This window comes from Agelaius tricolor, unplaced genomic scaffold (assembly GCF_023055355.1).
Source record: "Agelaius tricolor isolate 1412-34295 unplaced genomic scaffold, bAgeTri1.0.p SCAF_19, whole genome shotgun sequence".
Classification (NCBI taxonomy): domain Eukaryota; kingdom Metazoa; phylum Chordata; class Aves; order Passeriformes; family Icteridae; genus Agelaius; species Agelaius tricolor.
In genome coordinates, this window is record NW_027269279.1 from 506,753 (window position 1) to 524,735 (window position 17,983).

Consider the following 17,983-nt stretch of genomic DNA (forward strand, 5'->3'; position numbering starts at 1 on the left):
GCATTTGGATTTCACAGGTAAGTCAGACAGCTGCCTTAAGGCAACCAGATCTGCTGCAGGAAACCCTTCCCAAGGGGTTTAGGAGTATGTGTGCAGAAAGAGAGTAAAGCAATTGTAAGGAAAAATAGGTAAGAAAATAAGCAAAACAAAACAAACCATATATGCAATAATGGACTTACATCTTATTGATAATGGACATTTTAAAAAAAGGTGTAAAGTGGCAGGACTGCCAGACCTTTGTGATCCCAGTGAACCACATTTCTGTGATGTCAAGAACCATCAGAAAAATGATGTAGAAAATTTGTAACTTGCTTTTTGTTCTAAGGAAAGTGTTTCAACTCCAACTCCCAGAGCAGCCCTAGGACAAATCTCCTCAGTTTGATGCCACCACTGGAAGCACCTGGACTGAACTGCAACAAGCACTTCAACATCCCATATTACCTAACCCACTCAAAGCCTCTTTAGAGCAACACAGAAACTGAAGCACCAGGAACCAACAGCCAAGCTACCAGAAGGGAAGCGCGAAGGGTCTCACATTTATTCTTTCAAGTCCCTTTCTTCCATCCCTCTGTGCAGAGGGAGGACAGTTTGCTCTCTGCAGAAATATCTTAGGAATAAGCAGTTGACCCCATCCAGAATAAAATAACTGATCCTGTGCTAGGCAGAGAGCAAGACAATTAAATACAATCCCAGAGATCACATCTGACACATCACTGGCCCCATTAGCAAGGCACAAGGGCTCTGGTGAGCAGAAGGGCCTGGGGCTGACAGCTCCATGAGCAGGACCAAAGGCTCCTGGCAGCCACACTGCCCCAGCAGCCCCCAGTGAGAGCTGCTCTCACTGCACCTTCAGCAGCAGGCAAAGATCTGACCATGACAACACTTGCAGGAGCTCCTTCATAACTCAGGAGTTAGTGATTAACTCCCAGACAAGTGCCCAACAGATTGCTTGTCCCAAAGTGAGATGTTTGCGCCAAGTGCATTCCCAAAACACCTTGAAATGAGTTTCAAACAGCTACCGGGAAATCTCACACCAAGCATAAGTTTAAAAATAAATAAATAAATAAATAAGGAAGCAGCACTTTTAACCTGGCTCAATAATCCCTGCTCTACCAACAGGGATTCATTCTGGGTTCAGATCCAATTCTGACAAGCCAACCCAAGTGAGTTATGGTGACTGTGCTGTATTTGCTGAACATGCTGCAGGTCAAAGCCAAGGCCATCTTCTTGTAGGATGAGAAATGCAATCCCAGCTCTGGCGTGCAAAGGGTCTTGTTAAACATGGGCATGCTTCAGTGGTCAACTGCCCTAGAGCCTCAGAGAAAGTCTCAAAACAGTAAGAGCCTCATCATTCACAGAAGGCCCATACTCCACAGAAGGCAGAGGATTTGCATAAGAACATAATTTTTCAAGCCCAATTAGTTTAAATCAAAATCCTTCTCACTGCCGACCCCCACCATCACCTCGGAGTGCTGCAATACAAAGGGCACTCTGTCCTCCCTGTCTGACACTCCCAGGAGCTCTGCAGGCAGGACAGGACAGCTCCCTGCACAAAAACAAGCCCAAAACCCTGCTTCTACAATAGATGTTTGTCACCATTGTCACCCCATCACAAAGGGGAAAGAGGAAGCACGAGCTGCAATATCGGCCCCTGTTATGAAAGCAGCAGCTTTGTTTGGGCAGGAAAACAAAACCCAGTGAGCAATCGGAAGAGAAGGCTTGTGAAAGCAAACAGCAAAGGAGCACAGCACCAGTGGGAAAGTCACCCTCAGGAGAGACACCCAGCAACTGCCAGCCCTGCCACGGTGCTCCCGGTCTGTTCCCAACCAGGAGCCAAACCCTTCTGCTTCCACCTCCCAGTCCAGTCCTTAGGGACCTTCTCCTACCACCTCAGCCTCCTTTTCCCTGCTCTGTCAGCACCCCTGACCTCCCCTCTCTGTGCACAAGCTCTCTGCCAGGCTCTCCCCTCAACCTGCAACTATAGATGAACCATTTATCACAAACCAGTTGTTCAAACTGCATTTTGCTTAGCTTCAGCAGCTACATCATTCAGAGACCCATGACATGGGTTATTTCCTGAAGACCAACTTAAAAAGAGAGAAAACACTACCAAGGAAAACCAGCTGAGGGTAAAAAGCATGCCAAAAACCATCCCTTCAAAGGCCCCTGTCCACAAGGACTCTAAGACATGCATCCTTGAAAATAATTTCCTCTCTTCCAAGACAGAAGCCTACAGATATAAGAATGAGAAAAAAAAAAATAAGTATCATCCTTTGTCCTAAAAGACATTTAGTAGCTGCAGAGAAGTACTTAGGAATTAGCAAGTGCCTTTGCCCCATTACATTTGGTGCCAAAAGAAGAAAAATAGCAAACAAAACAACACGTGGATTTGAAAGCATGCTGAATAAAGAGCCTTTTGCCTATCAAATAAATATTACTGTCAGTGGCTATTACTGTTGGAGGGAAAGCCCAAAATTACTCTGTGAAAACACTTTACACCCTTAAAAACAATTACATCAAGGCAGATCAGGAATGTTCCACCCTCTAAGCAGAACAAGCTGGGGGGATGTTTTCCTTGTTTTGGGGAGAAGCAGCAGTTTCCAGAATGAAAACACTGATCTTTGCCTTTCTCCAATCTGAGCCCATTGTTTACATTTGTAAACGATCTGTGCAAATCTGCTGTTGAGAAAAAGTTTAATTAAAAACTGAATTTAATAGCAGGTTCAGGCAACTTAACTGTCTTTAGAAACATTAATTCCATATTAGAAGTAACTGACCTCTATAAGGGAACAGCACTTGACACAATGGCACAGTCCTGCAGCAGGACCCAGGCTGCTGGCACTGTGCAGCGCTGAACTGGATCCACTGGGACCACATTCCCTCCAGCAAGAGGCTTTCAAAACCTCCAGGGAGCTGGCAGGTGGGAGATTCAAGCAGAACAGCACTGGCTTACCGTCAGCAGCGCCTGCAAACAGCAAAGTTCTGCTCTCAGCACCCGTGGAACATGGCCTTAATTTAATCCCTGGCCCTGATGCTCTTCCTCCTGCTGTCACTCGTGTCCCAGCCCTGCTCCCACAGCCTGCCTGAACAGCAGAGCCTGGCCTAGAAAGAGAGCTGCTCCCTCTTCTATCAGCTCCACTGCCAGAAGACAATCCTGCTTTCACAACCGTTTTTCCTGCTATTACTCAGGAGAAATCCACAATTCCTTCTCCTGCCACACCACCTCAGGAGCAGTGACAGGTCAAGGTGAGTGGCCCATGGTGCTGCCAAGACTGGACTCGGAGAGTGATCAGCTTTCCAAGCATTCCCCCATAAAAACCTCTCCTGAAAAGACCAGAGGCACACGTGGTCCTTGTGGCAGGCATCCTGAGAGAAGGCAAACAGCCAGGGTCTCCAGGGAATGCCCCTGCAGGACAGGTGGGTGCAGCTGCCTCAAAGGGCACAGGAGAAGCAAAGACAAGAGAGGGAAGAGGTGCTGGCCATGCAAATGACTGAGGGTGCCAAAGGCCACTGCCACCTCAGAGAACCCTCCAGGACATCCCAGCATCCAGCAGTGCCAAGGGAAAGCTGACTTTGGGACCCAGTCTCTACCTGCTGTGCACCCCAGCTGAACTGCACGCAGAGGGCCCAAGACTGTGTCAATATCCTCACTGTGTTCATGCATTCGAACATCTCCTCTACAAGTCACTCTGCAAGAAAAATACCCCTAAAAGTGGTAGAGACACTCCCCAAAGTGTCTCTAAGTTGATGGCGTGGAGGCTACCACCCACCCTCGGATCCTCTGACACAGCCAGAGACTCTTCTGTGCCAGGAATAATACTTCTCCCTGTCCAGGAGGCAAAGCAGGCCTAGGGCACTTTTAAAATGGTTGTGCCCGATTTCATCCAAAGCCACGGCAGGGAGTTTTTACACCACAGCACAAGGACCAAGCCCTGTGCTCCAACAGCTCCTGGGGCAGGTGCAAGGCCCGGGCATGGCAGGGGCTGTTGGATGGAACCAACACCGCGGGGCCAAACACCAGCGAGTCCAAGCAAGAGAGGACAAGCAGGTACTCCTGAAACACACTCCCCAAATCAGCCCAAATCACGAGCTCTTGGGTTAGCAGACTTCAAGGCACACCTCTCAACAGCCTCCTTCCTTGCACGCTCACAACTCCCAAACAACAGTTAGTTGCAACTTTCCTAATGGTAGCCCAGTAGAGGAATGAAACAGTAAAATGGGTATTTTCACCGATAAAAACCATCCAGCATCAGCCAGCATCAAACACCATGAGCAAAGAGCACGGCGGCAGCACCTGTCCCATCCCCAGGGCGCTGCCGTGGGTGCCCAGTGCTGTCACCGGAGCGGGGTCTGCTGCCCTGGGAGGATGCTGGGAGCAGGAGCAGCACTCCAGGGCCACGGGCACACAGGGCCAGAGGGCTCATCCCACGGCGCGGCCGCTCGCACCAGCGGCAAGATACCCACCACAGCTGGAGACCGGGCAGCCTGCGGTGCCGGTGTGATGGTGACCCGTGGTGCCACGTTCGGACCTGCTGTGAGCCACGGCAGCACCGGCTGAGCCCCGAGCCCCGCCGCCTCCGCACCGCGGGCACCGGCCCTCCGGGGCTGCTCCCGGCGGCCTGGCGCTCGCTCCTCCCGCCTCGACGGGACGAGGCCCCGGCTCACCTTGAAGTCGCGGCTGTGCTGCGGGGTGTACTCGAGCGTCCAGAGCGCCCGCACCAGCTGCGCCAGCTGCTCCGTGACCTCGCCGGGCGCGGGCGGCGGCCCGTCGGCGGGGGGCGGCCCGCCGCGGAACTGCTCCAGCGCCAGGAACTCGGCGAAGAGCTCGGTGTTGCTGAGGCACTGCAGGATGGCGTTCATGAAGCAGGTGTTGCCGTGGTTGCGCAGCCCCGCCACGCCGGGCACGGCCTCGGAGCCGCCGGCGGGGCGCGGCGGGGGCTCGGGGCTGCGCGGCGGGCCCGGCGGGAAGCAGCTGCCCAGGCCGCCCGTCGCCTGCGGCGGGGGCAGGCGCGGGGCGAGCGCGCCGCGGGTCTCGGGCTCGCTGCTGTAGTGCGAGAGCGTGGAGAGGGTCTTCAGCACGCGGCTCATGAACCCGCCGAGCGACCGCCCGGACGGCGCTGGGGCCGGGGCGGCGGTCGGGGCCGAGCCCGCGCCGCCGCCCGCCGCCCTCCCGCGGAAAAGCCGCTTGCTGAAGGAGCGCTTCTCCTTGGCGCTGCCGGCCGGCCCGGGGCCGCTCACCCGCGACATGGCGGCGCGGCGCAGCGCGCATCCCCGCCCGGCGCTCGGCCCGCTCAGCCCGCCCGGCGCTCGGCCCGCAGCTCAGCCCGGCGGCCGCCGCATCCCGCCGGGCCGGGTCGGGCCGCGGCTCCGCCGCTTCACGGCGCCGCCATGCAGCGGGCGGGGCGGGGCGCGCCGCCACGTGACCGCGCCGCCACCTTGGCGACGGGCAGACGCTGCCGCAGCGCCGCCATCTTCGGTGCTGGCGCGGGGCGGGCCCGGGAAGGCGGGGCCGGGCCCCACCCCCGTGGCCGCGCCCCCGGTCCCGGCGCTGGTCCCGCCCCCAGCCCCGCCCTTCGCGGGCCCCGCGCGCCTCACCGGGGGCTCGGGCAGCGCTCCCGGGACCCGCCCCGCTCGGGCCCGTTAGTCCGGGCGCCCCGCGCAGCCCCGGCCGCCGCCGTGGGGCGGCGCTGCGCGGCCGCGGAGCGAGGCGGGCGGGGCGGGGCGGGGCGGGGCGGTCCGGGGCGGGGCGGCGGCGGCGGGGGTAGGTACCGGGGCGGCCGCCCGCCGGCCCATCGGCAGCGGCGCCGGGACTGCGAGAGGAGCATGGCGCCACCGGGCCCCGAGGGCGGCCGAGGTGAGGCGCGGCGAGCGCGATCCCCCCCCCGGGACGGCCGTCCCGGGGATCAAACACCGGGAAGGGGCGGGATGGCGGGTGACGGCTCCCGGCGGGACGGGAGCCTGCGGTCGCGGCGTGGCGGGGCACTGGGCGGGCGCCGATCCCCCGGCCGCCCCCTCAGTGCCTGGTCCGCCCGCAGCGGCCGCCGCGGCTCCCGGTAAGAAGATCACGGCGCGGCTGAAGCGGACGCTGCCGGTGCGCGGCCCGCAGGCGCCCACGCTGAGCGAGCTGATGCGCTGGTACTGCCTCAACACCAACACGCACGGCTGCCGCCGCATCGTGGTGTCCCGCGGCCGCCTGCGCCGCCTGCTCTGGATCGTGCTGACCCTCAGCGCCGTGGGGCTCATCCTCTGGCAGTGCGCGGAGCTCCTCATGAACTACTACAGCGCCTCGGTCTCCGTCACCGTCCAGTTCCAGAAGCTGCCCTTCCCCGCCGTCACCATCTGCAACATCAACCCGTACAAGTAAGGCTTGGGGGCTGGCGGGAGGATGGGGGCTCCGCACGGCGCTCCTTGTCAGCACTTTCCCTACCGTGGCTTTTCCCTGTAGGGCACCTGGGGTGCCACATCCCCCTCTGTGCTGCGTGGCTTACACTCTCACCTCTCACTGCTGCCTGCTGACCTCGGCTCGGTTCGTGCTGCTTTCTGCTCCTGACAGTCCCTGTCAGCTCTTTGGCTCTCTTCGAATTCCCTTCTTCCCAGGACCGAAGTTCCAGGATTTCAAACAGCATCATCTCCTAAAAGGTGGAAAGGGCAGATCTCTCACTCCTCTCTTGCTTCTTTCTTTCCGTATGGGATATTTTGACATGATTCATCAGCAATACTTTTCCTCCTGTCAAATCATGCTTTACGTTGCTCTCTGTTCTGCTGCCAGATTCCCACCCCGGTCCCCATGGGGATCCAGCTCTTTAATGACGCTTCATTAGACAGATGAAGTCTTATTTCCACATGCTCTGCCTCCTCAGACTTCCTAACATAAGGAGCTTGAGAGTCTTGGGAGAACTTTCTCTCTAGTTCAGTCTGCTCTGCTTCCTGGGGTCCCTGCTCCAAGATCTCTCCATGGATGTAGCTCTGTCTACCCTCACTGATGTGAGAACCTGGTGGGAGACCACAGGGAATTCTGTCTCAAGCCCCAGCATCCACAGTGCAGCAGGCAGAGCACTGCAGCTGGGCAGTGAGGTGGGATGGGATGTCACTGTCACGTTGTTTCCCGTGCAGGTACAGTGCCATGAAAGAATATTTATATGAATTGGACAAAGAGACAAAAAAAGCTTTGGAAACTTTCTATGGATTTTCTGAGGGCAAGTCCAAGGTGCGCCGGTCGGTGGATGACTGGAACAGCACAGGGAGCGACTTCTTTGAACAGATCCCTCTGCTGAAGGTCGAGGACTTCTCCAGGACAGCCACTGAACTGCACAGTGGGCAGAAGAGGAAAATAGAGGGAAGTGTCTTTCACAAGGACTCCTCCATCGTGAACTCGGGCGATTCCAACGACATCATTGGCTTTCAGCTGGTGAGTGTCACTGTGCCCTGGCCAGCAAGGTCCCTGTGGGGCAGCAAGGGGCTGTGTTGGGGTCAGTGTCCCTCCTGCAGCTTTTATTGCCTGCTCAGGTGGCTTTGCACAGTGGTGAAGAGCACCCTGCCTGCTCTTCTGCCTAAGCCTCCATGGCTGCTGCAGATCCACCTCCAGAGAAGTACCTTCCTGAAGTCTTCCCAAATAGTCAGTGCCATCTCTGACCTTTCTTTTGGTCCTGAAATATTTGGTCATATCACTTAGCCCTGCATAAAAGGTCTTTGATGCCCATTCTAACTTCATATATGGTTATTTCTGTGGAAGAGAAACACTATCGGATGTACAATCCTTAATTTATACCTGCCTTGTGGAATCCCTGATTTCAGTCCATCTGAATGCTTTTTCCCCTCTGTGCTTGTCAGTGTGATGCAAACAACAGCAGCGAGTGTGCCCTGTACACGTTCAGCTCGGGGGTTAACGCCATCCAGGAGTGGTACAAGCTGCATTACATGAACATCATGGCACAAATTCCCCTGGAGATAAAAGAAAAATTGAGTTATTCTGCCGAGGACCTTCTACTGACATGTTTCTTTGATGGCCTATCTTGTGACAAAAGGTCAGTGCACAAAAAATTCCTGCCATCTTAACAGCTTATTTCCAAGTCCATAATATGTAGGAGTATTTGGTATTTGCTGAATTCCAGCAGGAGCCACTGATGGTTCTGTGAATCTGCCTCCCCCATGCTATTAACCCCCATTCCCACATTAAAACTTCCTCGAGTTTCCATCTCCTGAAATATTAAACTAGATCATACTGCCATGTAGTTTCAAGTCTCAGAAAGAGACCCACATCTTTCAGCAAAATAAACTTCTTGAAAAGAAGTAATAAACCCCCCATGCAGTCCTGGTCTGTCTCTGTCAAAACCAAAGTCCAAACGTGCTGCCTTTTTCCCACAGACTGAACTACAGGGAACAATGTCATGATATTCGGTTTATTCCAGGCATTTCACTCGTTTCCATCACCCCCTCCACGGCAACTGCTACACCTTCAACAGCGGCGAGAGCGGGACCATCCTGAGCACCTCCACGGGCGGCAGCGAGTACGGTGAGTGCCCTTTGCCCACCCGGGGCCCTTTGCCCACCCGGGCTGCTCCGGGGCCCTTTGCCCACCCGGGCTGCTTTGGGGCCCTTTGCCCACCCGGGGCCCTTTGCCCACCCGGGCTGCTTTGGGGCCCTTTGCCCACCCGGGCTGCTCCGGGGCCCTTTGCCCACCCGGGCTGCTTTGGGGCCCTTTGCCCACCCGGGGCCCTTTGCCCACCCGGGCTGCTTTGGGGCCCTTTGCACACCTGTGGTGTCCCAGGGCCCTTTGCACACCTGTGGTGTCCCAGGGCCCTTTGCACACCTGAGGTTTTCCAGGGCTCTTTGCACACCTGTGGTGTCCCAGGGCGGTTTGCAGAGGAACTGTTTGATAACAAGTGGTGCAGCAAACTGGATCCTGCTGGAGCGTGAGCGATGTGTTGGCTGTAGATGTACAGGCTGATTGGGGAAATGCCTGTTTGAACTAGTGCAAACTCTTGCCTGAGAATACAGATAATATCATTGCATCACTAATGTTTTCCAGCTGAAATTACTGCTGCCCAGTTATATAACTTTTTAAAGTGACTTCCAGCCACGTTCTCAGCAGACGTTATTTGTTTGCTGTACTCAGTACCACAGAGGGATGTTACTGGCTGCAGGTGTCTTGGTCTGGCTGGGCAGAGGCTGTGCTTGGCTGTTACAGTTCCACTTAAGGCCAGATAGCATGAAACAAACCTGCCCTCCCTGAGGAGAAAACGTGGCTCTAGCTCCTGGTGTAATTTCTGCCTTGTCTCTGCGGTTCAGGATTGCAGGTTGTTCTGTACATCGATGAAGCAGACTACAACCCCTTCCTGGTGACATCCACAGGAGCCAAGATCATGGTCCACGACCAAAACGAGTATCCCTTCATTGAAGACATTGGCACGGAAATTGAGACTGCAGCAGCCACCTCCATAGGGATGCACTTTGTGAGTGGCAACAATCTCCTTTTTGGGCGCACCTTTGCCTTGGTACAGCTGTAAATAAAAACTGATAGGGTGATTTCAGAGAGCCAGCAGCTCGAAGGCCTTTAAATACCTCCCACTCAGCAGCTGAAGTGCCCTGAAGGAAATCCTGTGACCGCACTTCTCTGAAAAATAGGCCGTGGGAAAATCAGGTCTTTCTAAACCAAACTGGCCTGGGATATTGTTTGCTCTCCCTTTTCTTCCTCCCCTTGGCTTTCCAGGGGATTGTTGGTTTTGTTTTCACAGCAACAGAAATGTATTGTCAAGTGACTTGACTGGCTTTAGCAGTGAGCAGGGAGTTTGATCCCACGAGGGTCCCCGGACAGAGGAGCCAGAGCTGGAGCTGTGGGTGCCCATGCTGGGGTCGGGTCCTTAGGAATAGTGGCAACACAACCCCTTGAAGTGTTTTGTGACTGTAAGCCTCACTTTGCTGGTTTTCTCTCTATCCCAGCAGTAAACCACTCCCCTGGGCAGCGGCTTTGCTTTTGCCAGCAGTGAGCAAAGGCGAGGAGAGCTGCAGCTCCTGCTTTCCCCATTTAGTGTAGTTCAGAGGAGGCATTTGGCCCGAGGGGATTCGGCGCAGCAGCGAAAGCTAGGCCAGGTCCCCTTTCATCTGGATGGGCTGTTAAGTGAGCACTTCAGCTCTGCCTTTCTTTCTGGTGGAGCACCAGCTATCCTGCTTATCTGGGTATGCCGAATATTGATAGGCTCTGCATTAGAAAAGGCATTAAAAGAGGGCTGATGTTTTCACAAAATGCAAATAGTTAACTGTCTTCCAGCTGTCTGGAAAACTGGCAGCAGCTCCTTGGTCAATCATGACTGAGAGGTTTGGGAACCAGGATGGTGTGAGGACACAAAGTCTCTCAAGACTCTTTGTCACTGTCACACCGTACTGAGACTCTGTCACACAAGGCAGTCTCAATATTTAATGTAATATGTTCCTAGCACAACAGGGTTGAACTTTTGCTGTAGTATAAAAAACAAGATTGGGCACATCTTAATGTCTGTATATAAAGGATTTGTCACAAGGAAGGGATCCAACTGCATCCTAATGAGGCAGCCGAAATAGAAGCTGGACACAATTTCTGGTCTCAGAACAAAAGCTGGGGATCACTGTCCTGCTGGGAAAAGACAACTCCGGAGAGCCTGCCGAGTGTTGGGGGGTCAGGACAGGGCTGCAGCACCGAGGGGCCAGGTCAGTGCTTGTCTCCACAGGCACGGTCACAAAGGAGGACACAGCAGCTGTGTCCCACACGGTGCTGCTCGCTGGGCTCTGAACATGCCCTCAGTGGCTGGTTAGTGCTCATGGCTTTCTGCTGCTTACTAGGACTGCCTCCCACCTCCAAAAATATTCCAACATGCTTGGCATGCAAACAAGGCATTGCTTGGTCAGAGTTACAATGCTTTAGTTAAATATTTAGTTTAGAAATTATTTCAGTACCTGAAGGAACAAGTAAGTTTTGTAGGAGCGTAAGCCACAACAAAATAATTCTATACAAAGGATCGATCATCTCTTGGAAGCCCCAGGAGCAGACTGAGGTAGTGTCTTGGCACTGTGGATGTGGAATTTAAAAGCTGGTTTCAGTCAGTTTTCAGAAGTAATGCATCTCTAGTACTGAAGTCCCATCTTTCCCTCCAAAGAGAGATTTAAACATCTCTAAAAGTGGTGACTTGCAGCATACTGGCCCAGAGCCTTCTCTTGCTGTAGACAAGGTGGTGAGGTATGCTCTTATCAGGTGGCCTCAGGAGCTGCATTCAGAGCCTTAGGGGTAACGAGCCTTTCTCATGTTCCTGCTGGATTGATCCTTTGTGCGGAATTTTAAATTCTAATTTTAAACTCTGTAGAGAAAGATCGGTGAATGGATTCTTAAATGGATGTTTCTTGTGGTTTCAGGCCACTCTATTGTAGAGTGGATAATTGCTTCGGAGAGATAGCAGGGGCTGAGGGAGGTAGGGCAGTCTGCAGGAAGTGGGCCATGCAGCTGGAATCACATCTCGGGAATTTAAGGGCTCCCAGCCCTGGTTTCACAGAGCTTGCGGGCACGGAGTTGGCATGTCAGAGCTCTTTGCTCTGGGCAGACATTGGGAAAAGTCATTAGCATTTGAGAGGAAGGGTCAAAGCAGCACCTGGAAAAATGTTTGAGGGAGACACAAACATTTGATTTAGAGTGGATTGAGAGAAGTGCTGTTGAGCACCAGTGGAGCCTCAAGTGCTATTTACCCACAGCACAGGAGCAGCCAGTGCAACAGCAGCTCAGGCAGGTGGGGATCCTCACAGAAAATAACCCAAAACCCTCGAAAACAACTGCCCTCCCTCAGAACACAAACATCCAGAGTAAAAACACAGCCTCTAAGACCAGGAGAGAACATGCATATGGATTACTGTGCTTTGAAAAATCCTCACTGCCATGATTACACCACCTGGCATTCCTGCAGAAGGTTTCCAGGAAGACAGCAGAGAATCCCAGCAGAGCAGTTTTTTTGGGAAACGGATATTAGAGACAAAAAAACCCTTGTTTTGACAAGGGATCGACAAATCACTTTAGGTAGCAAAAGGTAAACATTCTGCTCAAAGCTGCCTTATCACTTACAGTTTCAGAGTTGGGATAAAGTGTCACTGAACCTTTTGGTTTGTCTGTGAACTCCAAAACCACAAGTTTTTTCTTTTCTGTTTCCCAGACTCAGTCTCGCAAGCTAAGCAAACCCTACAGTGACTGCACAGAGACAGGAGCTGACATACCTGTGGAAAATCTCTATAACAAGAGCTACTCACTCCAGGTAAAGCCATTACATTTGGGTTTATCAGTTGCTTGAAAACTACCTGCATGAAAAACTTTATAACAGTCTGTGGTTGGACCTGAGACTGGGAATGGTCCGAGCACAGGGTTGTTGCTTTTACCACTGATGTAAAATGCAACAGCACTTCTTAAAATCCAACTTTTATTCCTAAGTGGTTGCTGTTTGAAGTTCCCTCAGGCACCCTGTTAGATAAAGAGAGAACATGAGCTCATTAGGCAATTTTCAAGCAATGTGAGACTGGAAAATATTGGCCAAGTAAAGGTTGCAGCTTAGTAACCCTTGAAGCCAGAAATTGTGACCTTTAGGACTCCAAGAATAACAGAAACCATCTAATCAGTATCCAGATAGCAGGATGTTTGTTTACAGAGTAAGTTTCCACTAATTTTGCATGGTTTCTGTAATTGGGTCCTCTTGGAGAGTGTCAGTTGTTCTGGCACTCTCCCCTTGAAGAATTGTACTTACATTAGCTCCTGCCTGCTGCAAAGCCCAGGTCTAGGCTGAATTTCTGTTTGATGGGGAATACGAAATCTGCTCTGGTGTAGTGCCAGGTAGGATCACCCAGACATTATCTCAGGTTTTTAATAACAGTACTTCACCGAAACTCAGGGCTCAGGAGGGCTGGGACTGGGACCGAAAAGCTTGACTGGGATTTAAAAGAGAAGTTCTGTTCCTGCATGTCCCAGTGTTGTAGCACAAGCCACAGCTCTGCTGCCCTGTTAATCCTCCCAGCTTCACCTCTCTTAGGCACCAGCAGGGTTTGGTGGAAGCTGTGAACGTTTGCTGCTGTGAGTCACTTCCCACACCTAGTTAGTGATTCATGGGCCCCGTGCCATGGCAGGCCTAAAACCCTCTCCTTGACTCTGTAAAACTGCAACACTGAAGCTCTTGGTGGCTATAGGGGAAGTGGGGGCATTCTGCACAGGAGCCTGGAGCTTGGTGCTGCCTCTTAGCCCCCAGGTGTGTTGTTTCTCCCCAGATCTGCCTGCACTCCTGTTTCCAGAAGGCCATGGTGGAGTCGTGTGGCTGTGCCCAGTACGCACAGCCCTTACCTGCTGGGGCCGAGTACTGCAACTATAAGAAGAACCCAAACTGGAGTTAGTATTGAAACACTCTGGCACTGCCCATGCCTCAGCTGCCAGTGCTGTCCCCTGCACCCCCAGTGTCCCTGTCTCAGCTGCTGCACACCCAGCATGCTGGGATGAGCCAAATCTGCCTTAACCCACTTAAGCCCCCACACCCAGAGCCAGAAGTGCCTCCCTTGCTCACACTGACTGGTTTGTGGAACTTGCCCTGATGGCTTGTCACCTGTGCCCACCACAGAGCAGTCGAGTGGAGGGCTTGACCAGGTGGGGCAGTTTTCATGCCTATATCAAGTGACAGCCACTTCTCAAGAGTCTTTTGCAATATTTATAGGATAAATCTTTTTATCCCCACAATGTAGGCGATGGCCACAAAGGCCACCTATGCCCCAGATGTCCCACCCCAGCCCAGGTAGCAGGTTTTTTCTTTCTGGCTTCTCACACACGTCCTGCTCCTCCCCTGCAGTGTACTGCTACTACAGACTGCATGAAAAGTTTGTGAAGGAGCAGCTGGGCTGCCAGCAGATCTGCAAAGATGCCTGCAGGTAAGTCCTTGCCACAGCCAGAGGTAAAGTGTGCGTGGGAGTTGGAGCTCACGAGTGACACCCTGCCTCTCTCTGCAGCTTCAAGGAGTGGGCGCTCACCACCAGCATTGCTCAGTGGCCATCCGTCGTGTCAGAGGTCAGTCCCCACTTGCACTCCACCACAACAGCCTGGCACAAGGCACTGAGTAACCCCAGAGGCTCAGCACTAAAGCAGTGATACTATGCCCAGAGATCAGTCTGTAATTTCCAGCTCAGGGCTTCCCCTCCAGGAGTTCATCATTAAACTGAAATTTGTCTTGGGAGATGCCCAGGCTCAGCTGGCCTGTCACACACTCAGTTCTGGTACCCATACTAGCCCAAGGAGATGTGGAGCATGAGTCCCTTCCCAAGGGTCTCTGCACAAGAACCTGCAGCTAGAGCAGCATTTTCTGTCTGTTCTCCAGGACTGGATGCTCCGAGTTCTCTCTTGGGACAAAGGGCAAAAACTCAACAAGAAGCTGAACAAGTAAGTCCCCCTGTGTGTTCCTGCCTTGCACCTCCAGCTCTGATACGATCTCAGCAGCCCTAATGATGGCAATTGGGGAAAAAGCTCCCTTGGAGCAGCCCAGCCCTACTGGTCCAACTGGTTATTTGCATAGTTTTTCAGTATGTTTCATGTTATTGTTTTACTAAACCCTCTGCCTGCCTCCTTCTTCCCCAGGACAGACCTTGCCAACCTCATGGTGTTTTACAAGGACCTGAACGAGAGATTCATTTCGGAGAATCCTGCCAACACGGTGAGTGAGCGTGCTGGTCCCTACTCCCAGGGGATGCAGCGCTTCCTCCCACGCAGGCTGGAAGCTTTCACCTGCCCAGGGGAGCAATCCCACACGGGCAGAGGCAGGAAGCTGATCTCAGATATGCACCTCTGGGCTGGTCCTGCCCTTTCCAGCCCTTATCTCGGGCCACGTCTCTGCCTCTCCAGCCCCGAGCCCCGTGCAGGGGCTGCGCAGCAAGCTCAGCTCCAAGCTCCTTCTGAAACTGAGCCAGAGACAGCAACAGCAGAGATGGGCCCAGTGCATTGGGAGTGCTGAGCAAGCCCTGGGTGCCCCGGCCCCATCTCCCTGCCTGCTGTGATGGCTCCATGGCGGCCCCTAACCTTGCGCTCTCTGCTCCTGCAGCTCGTCATTCTTCTGTCCAACTTCGGGGGCCAGCTGGGGCTGTGGATGAGCTGCTCCGTGGTGTGTGTCATCGAGATCGTGGAGGTGTTCTTCATCGACTCGCTGTCCATCGTGCTGCGGCGCCAGTGGCAGAGGGCCAAGAAGTGGTGGAGCGGCCGCCAGCAGGGCAGGGCGGCCCAGGCCACAGCCAGTGATGTGGAGAGGCAGGGCCACGAGAACCCCGCGTGCATCGACGAGGACCTGCCCACCTTCACCACGGCCCTGCGCCTGCCGCTGCCCCAGGACAGCCCCCTGCCCAGGACTCCCCCGCCCAACTACAGCACTTTGCGCCTGGAGACGGCCTTCACAGAGCAGCTGCCCGACACGCTGGAGCTCAGCCAGCACTGACACCCGCCACACACACACCCACCGGCCCCCAGGTGGGGGCTGGACTCGTGTCCGGGGCCAAGGCACCGATCCGGACAAGCACTGAAGGGCTGCCAGGTCAGACCCGTACTCAGGGATTGAACTGGCACTCAAAGCTGCCCCAAACAAAGCTCAGACACGAAAGCCCAGGGCTCAGAGACATTGGGAGCTTCAAGCAACATCAGTTCTCGAGTTAATGATGGCAGGAGATGGCTGGAGCAGGATGTGGTACTAAGCTGGGATGTCTCACCAGGCAAAGGCACGCATTAGCCACCAGCTGCACACACCCCATTGCATGTGGGCAGGAATTGCTCCACAGCAGCAGATTGATGCCACATTGAGCATTAACACTAATTGCTCTCTGCTGTGTGGCTGGACTTGTGGGAAAAACCCCAGGCTGTCAGGAATCCAGGATGGCATTTGTAGCAAGGGCATGACAGGGGCTTGGGTAAGGCACAAAAGAGCATGAAAGGAAAGCTCTCACTTGAATTTTCATTAGAAATCCGATTCCAATGGTGGCCTGAGGAGCTCTTTCTTGTGAGATGAAAAGCCAGGACAACCAAAAATGGGCTTGTAGAGCAAGTTACTACACAGCTGAGGTAGGAAAGCCCGAGTCATCCCCAAAGAATCATCTGAAAGGGCATGAAATCCAATTTGGAGCACAGTAATGAAGTGCATCCTCTGCAAGCTTGTTCCATTCCACATCACTCAAGCAGCCCTTAAACATAACTTCCAAGGCACTCATTAAATTACTTCCCAGAAGCCTCACAGGGAGTTAGCTGGCTGCTCCTTTCCTGCTCAACCCCAGGCAAGGACTTCCTCCTGCAGCCAGCTCCCCACCTACCTGCCCTGGAGCTGGCAAAGCCTGGAGGAAGTTTTGCCCCCCTGTACCTCATCCACCTTGCCCCCACACACTCCCATCCGCAGAGCAGTGTCAGCACCCGCGTTTTACCTCCTGTGCTGCTCCCCCCAGGGCCAGGGGCTGCTGCCTGTGCAGCACAGCCACGAGTGCTCCTGGGGGAGCTGGGGCCTCCCTCCTGCCACAGCCCCCTGTGCTGCTGCCTTCAGCTCCCTGTGGAGAGGATGGGCAGAGCCCACCCCACACTGGCTGGTGGGGTCTGTAGGGCCAGAGCCATGCAGAGCATGTCAGGGGAAGAGGCTCTCCTTTCCTTTCTCTATGACCTTATTTTATACAGGACAGTGAGAATCCAGAAAGGTTCTTTAATGTGCAATAAAACCTATTTTAACTGAATTATTTAAATATATGATAAACTGAAAAAATAAAGATATATTTTTGAGTAACTGCTTTGCCCTTTTTTGTTTTTAAATCACCACTGTATGAGTTAGCTCTCAGGATGCCTGCAGGGAACTGAGAGGACTTGTCTGTGCCTGTCCAGGGGCTGTAGGTTCTCAGAGACCCCAGGCCTCTCAGAGAGCTGCAGCAGGGGGGTTCTGTGGGACCCAGCTCAGAGCAGGCAGGAGGAGCATGGGGTGCAAGCAGAAACAGTGAAAAGGCCTTTCACATAGCAATGTTAACCAGCAAGAGACCAAAACCACTGGAACTTCCATGTCCCCAGACAGCTCTGCACCTGAGCAGTCCCTTGGAGGCCACAGGAGAAGTGGGAAGCAGACCTGCCTCAGCCCCTGGTGCAGCCCTGGGCGAGCCATGGCTCATCCCCATCACCTCTAACAGCACCAAGTACCAGCTCATCATGGCAGTCTTGCCCCATGGGCAGCGGTGGCAGGACAGAGCTAGAGCAGAATAGGGCAGCCCCACCTCCCCTTGGTGTTACAGGCATGAGATGTCCCCCTACAGCAGGGACAGGAGTAACAGCAAAGTGCAGAGCTCACCACAAACCCCTTCCTTGCCAGCTTGGTGGTGCTGACACAGGAGCTGGTTTGGCCCTGTTACACCTGACTGAGGACCTGCCTTCCAGCGCACAGGGGTCAGCTGCCCCCAGCTGCCATGGAGCACAGCTGCATGGACCATTCAGGGGCTCACCTGCTGGGGAAAGCAGCAAACATCACAAAGTGGGCACAGTTCTTCAACTCCACATCTGTACCTGCGTGTGCAGCAGCACCTGAGACCACAGCTCTCCACGGGGTTTGCTCACATCTGCTGCAGGCAGTGCTAAGGAGAGACTGCCCAAGCTCAGCTTGATGCTGGTTCTGGGCTTCTTCTTCCCCTCAGGCTACTCCAGCACCTCTACCCAGCCCCAGCAGCCCTCAGAGCTGGGTTATATCAGGAGTGCTGATCATGCAATCAGCGAGTGCTAATCATGCAATCAGCCCCCTGACAGGAGGGAACCCCCCAGCCCCGCTCCAGGGCTGGAGAAGGCCCTGGCAGCTGGCACAGACTGGGATGGGTCAGGGGTTTGTGCTTCTAAAGCCTCCCCAGAGCAAAACAAAATCTTGCCAAATAAACAGAGTAGTGCCAACCCTGCACAAAAGCAGGTGCAGGACTGGTCAGACTTTATAGCAAGAACTGCAGTCCCAATAAGGGGAAT

General features: G+C 54.1%; 2 protein-coding genes across 9 annotated transcripts in view; one reads left to right on the forward strand and one right to left on the reverse strand.

Annotated features, from left to right (window-relative positions):
- The window catches only part of USP31 (ubiquitin specific peptidase 31), a 29,640-nt gene extending 24,236 nt beyond the window's left edge, over window positions 1-5,404 (reverse strand). For all 7 annotated transcript variants that reach the window (XR_011681863.1, XR_011681862.1, XR_011681861.1 and 4 more), the window contains exon 1: window positions 4,666-5,404. Coding sequence is in view for 2 of the 7 variants with exons in the window: in XM_071444740.1 (XP_071300841.1) it covers window positions 4,666-5,247 (582 nt within the window). In the remaining 5 variants the exon portion in view is untranslated. The remainder of the gene's footprint in view (window positions 1-4,665) is intronic.
- A 344-nt stretch (window positions 5,405-5,748) lies between these two features.
- On the forward strand, window positions 5,749-16,778 carry SCNN1G (sodium channel epithelial 1 subunit gamma). Of its 2 annotated transcripts, XM_071444741.1 has the most exons (13): window positions 5,749-5,854; window positions 6,036-6,360; window positions 7,114-7,408; window positions 7,831-8,024; window positions 8,409-8,512; window positions 9,289-9,452; window positions 12,168-12,266; window positions 13,264-13,381; window positions 13,833-13,911; window positions 13,990-14,047; window positions 14,355-14,416; window positions 14,612-14,687; window positions 15,072-16,778. In XM_071444741.1, exons 1-13 carry the CDS (start codon window positions 5,824-5,826, stop codon window positions 15,456-15,458), a joined length of 1,992 nt encoding a protein of 663 aa, XP_071300842.1. In that variant the 5' UTR covers window positions 5,749-5,823; the 3' UTR covers window positions 15,459-16,778. The 2 variants fall into 2 exon arrangements, with proteins under 2 accessions (XP_071300842.1, XP_071300843.1); XM_071444742.1 differs by lacking the exons at window positions 5,749-5,854; window positions 6,036-6,360 and adding an exon at window positions 6,868-6,984.
- The last annotated feature ends 1,205 nt before the right edge of the window (window positions 16,779-17,983 follow it).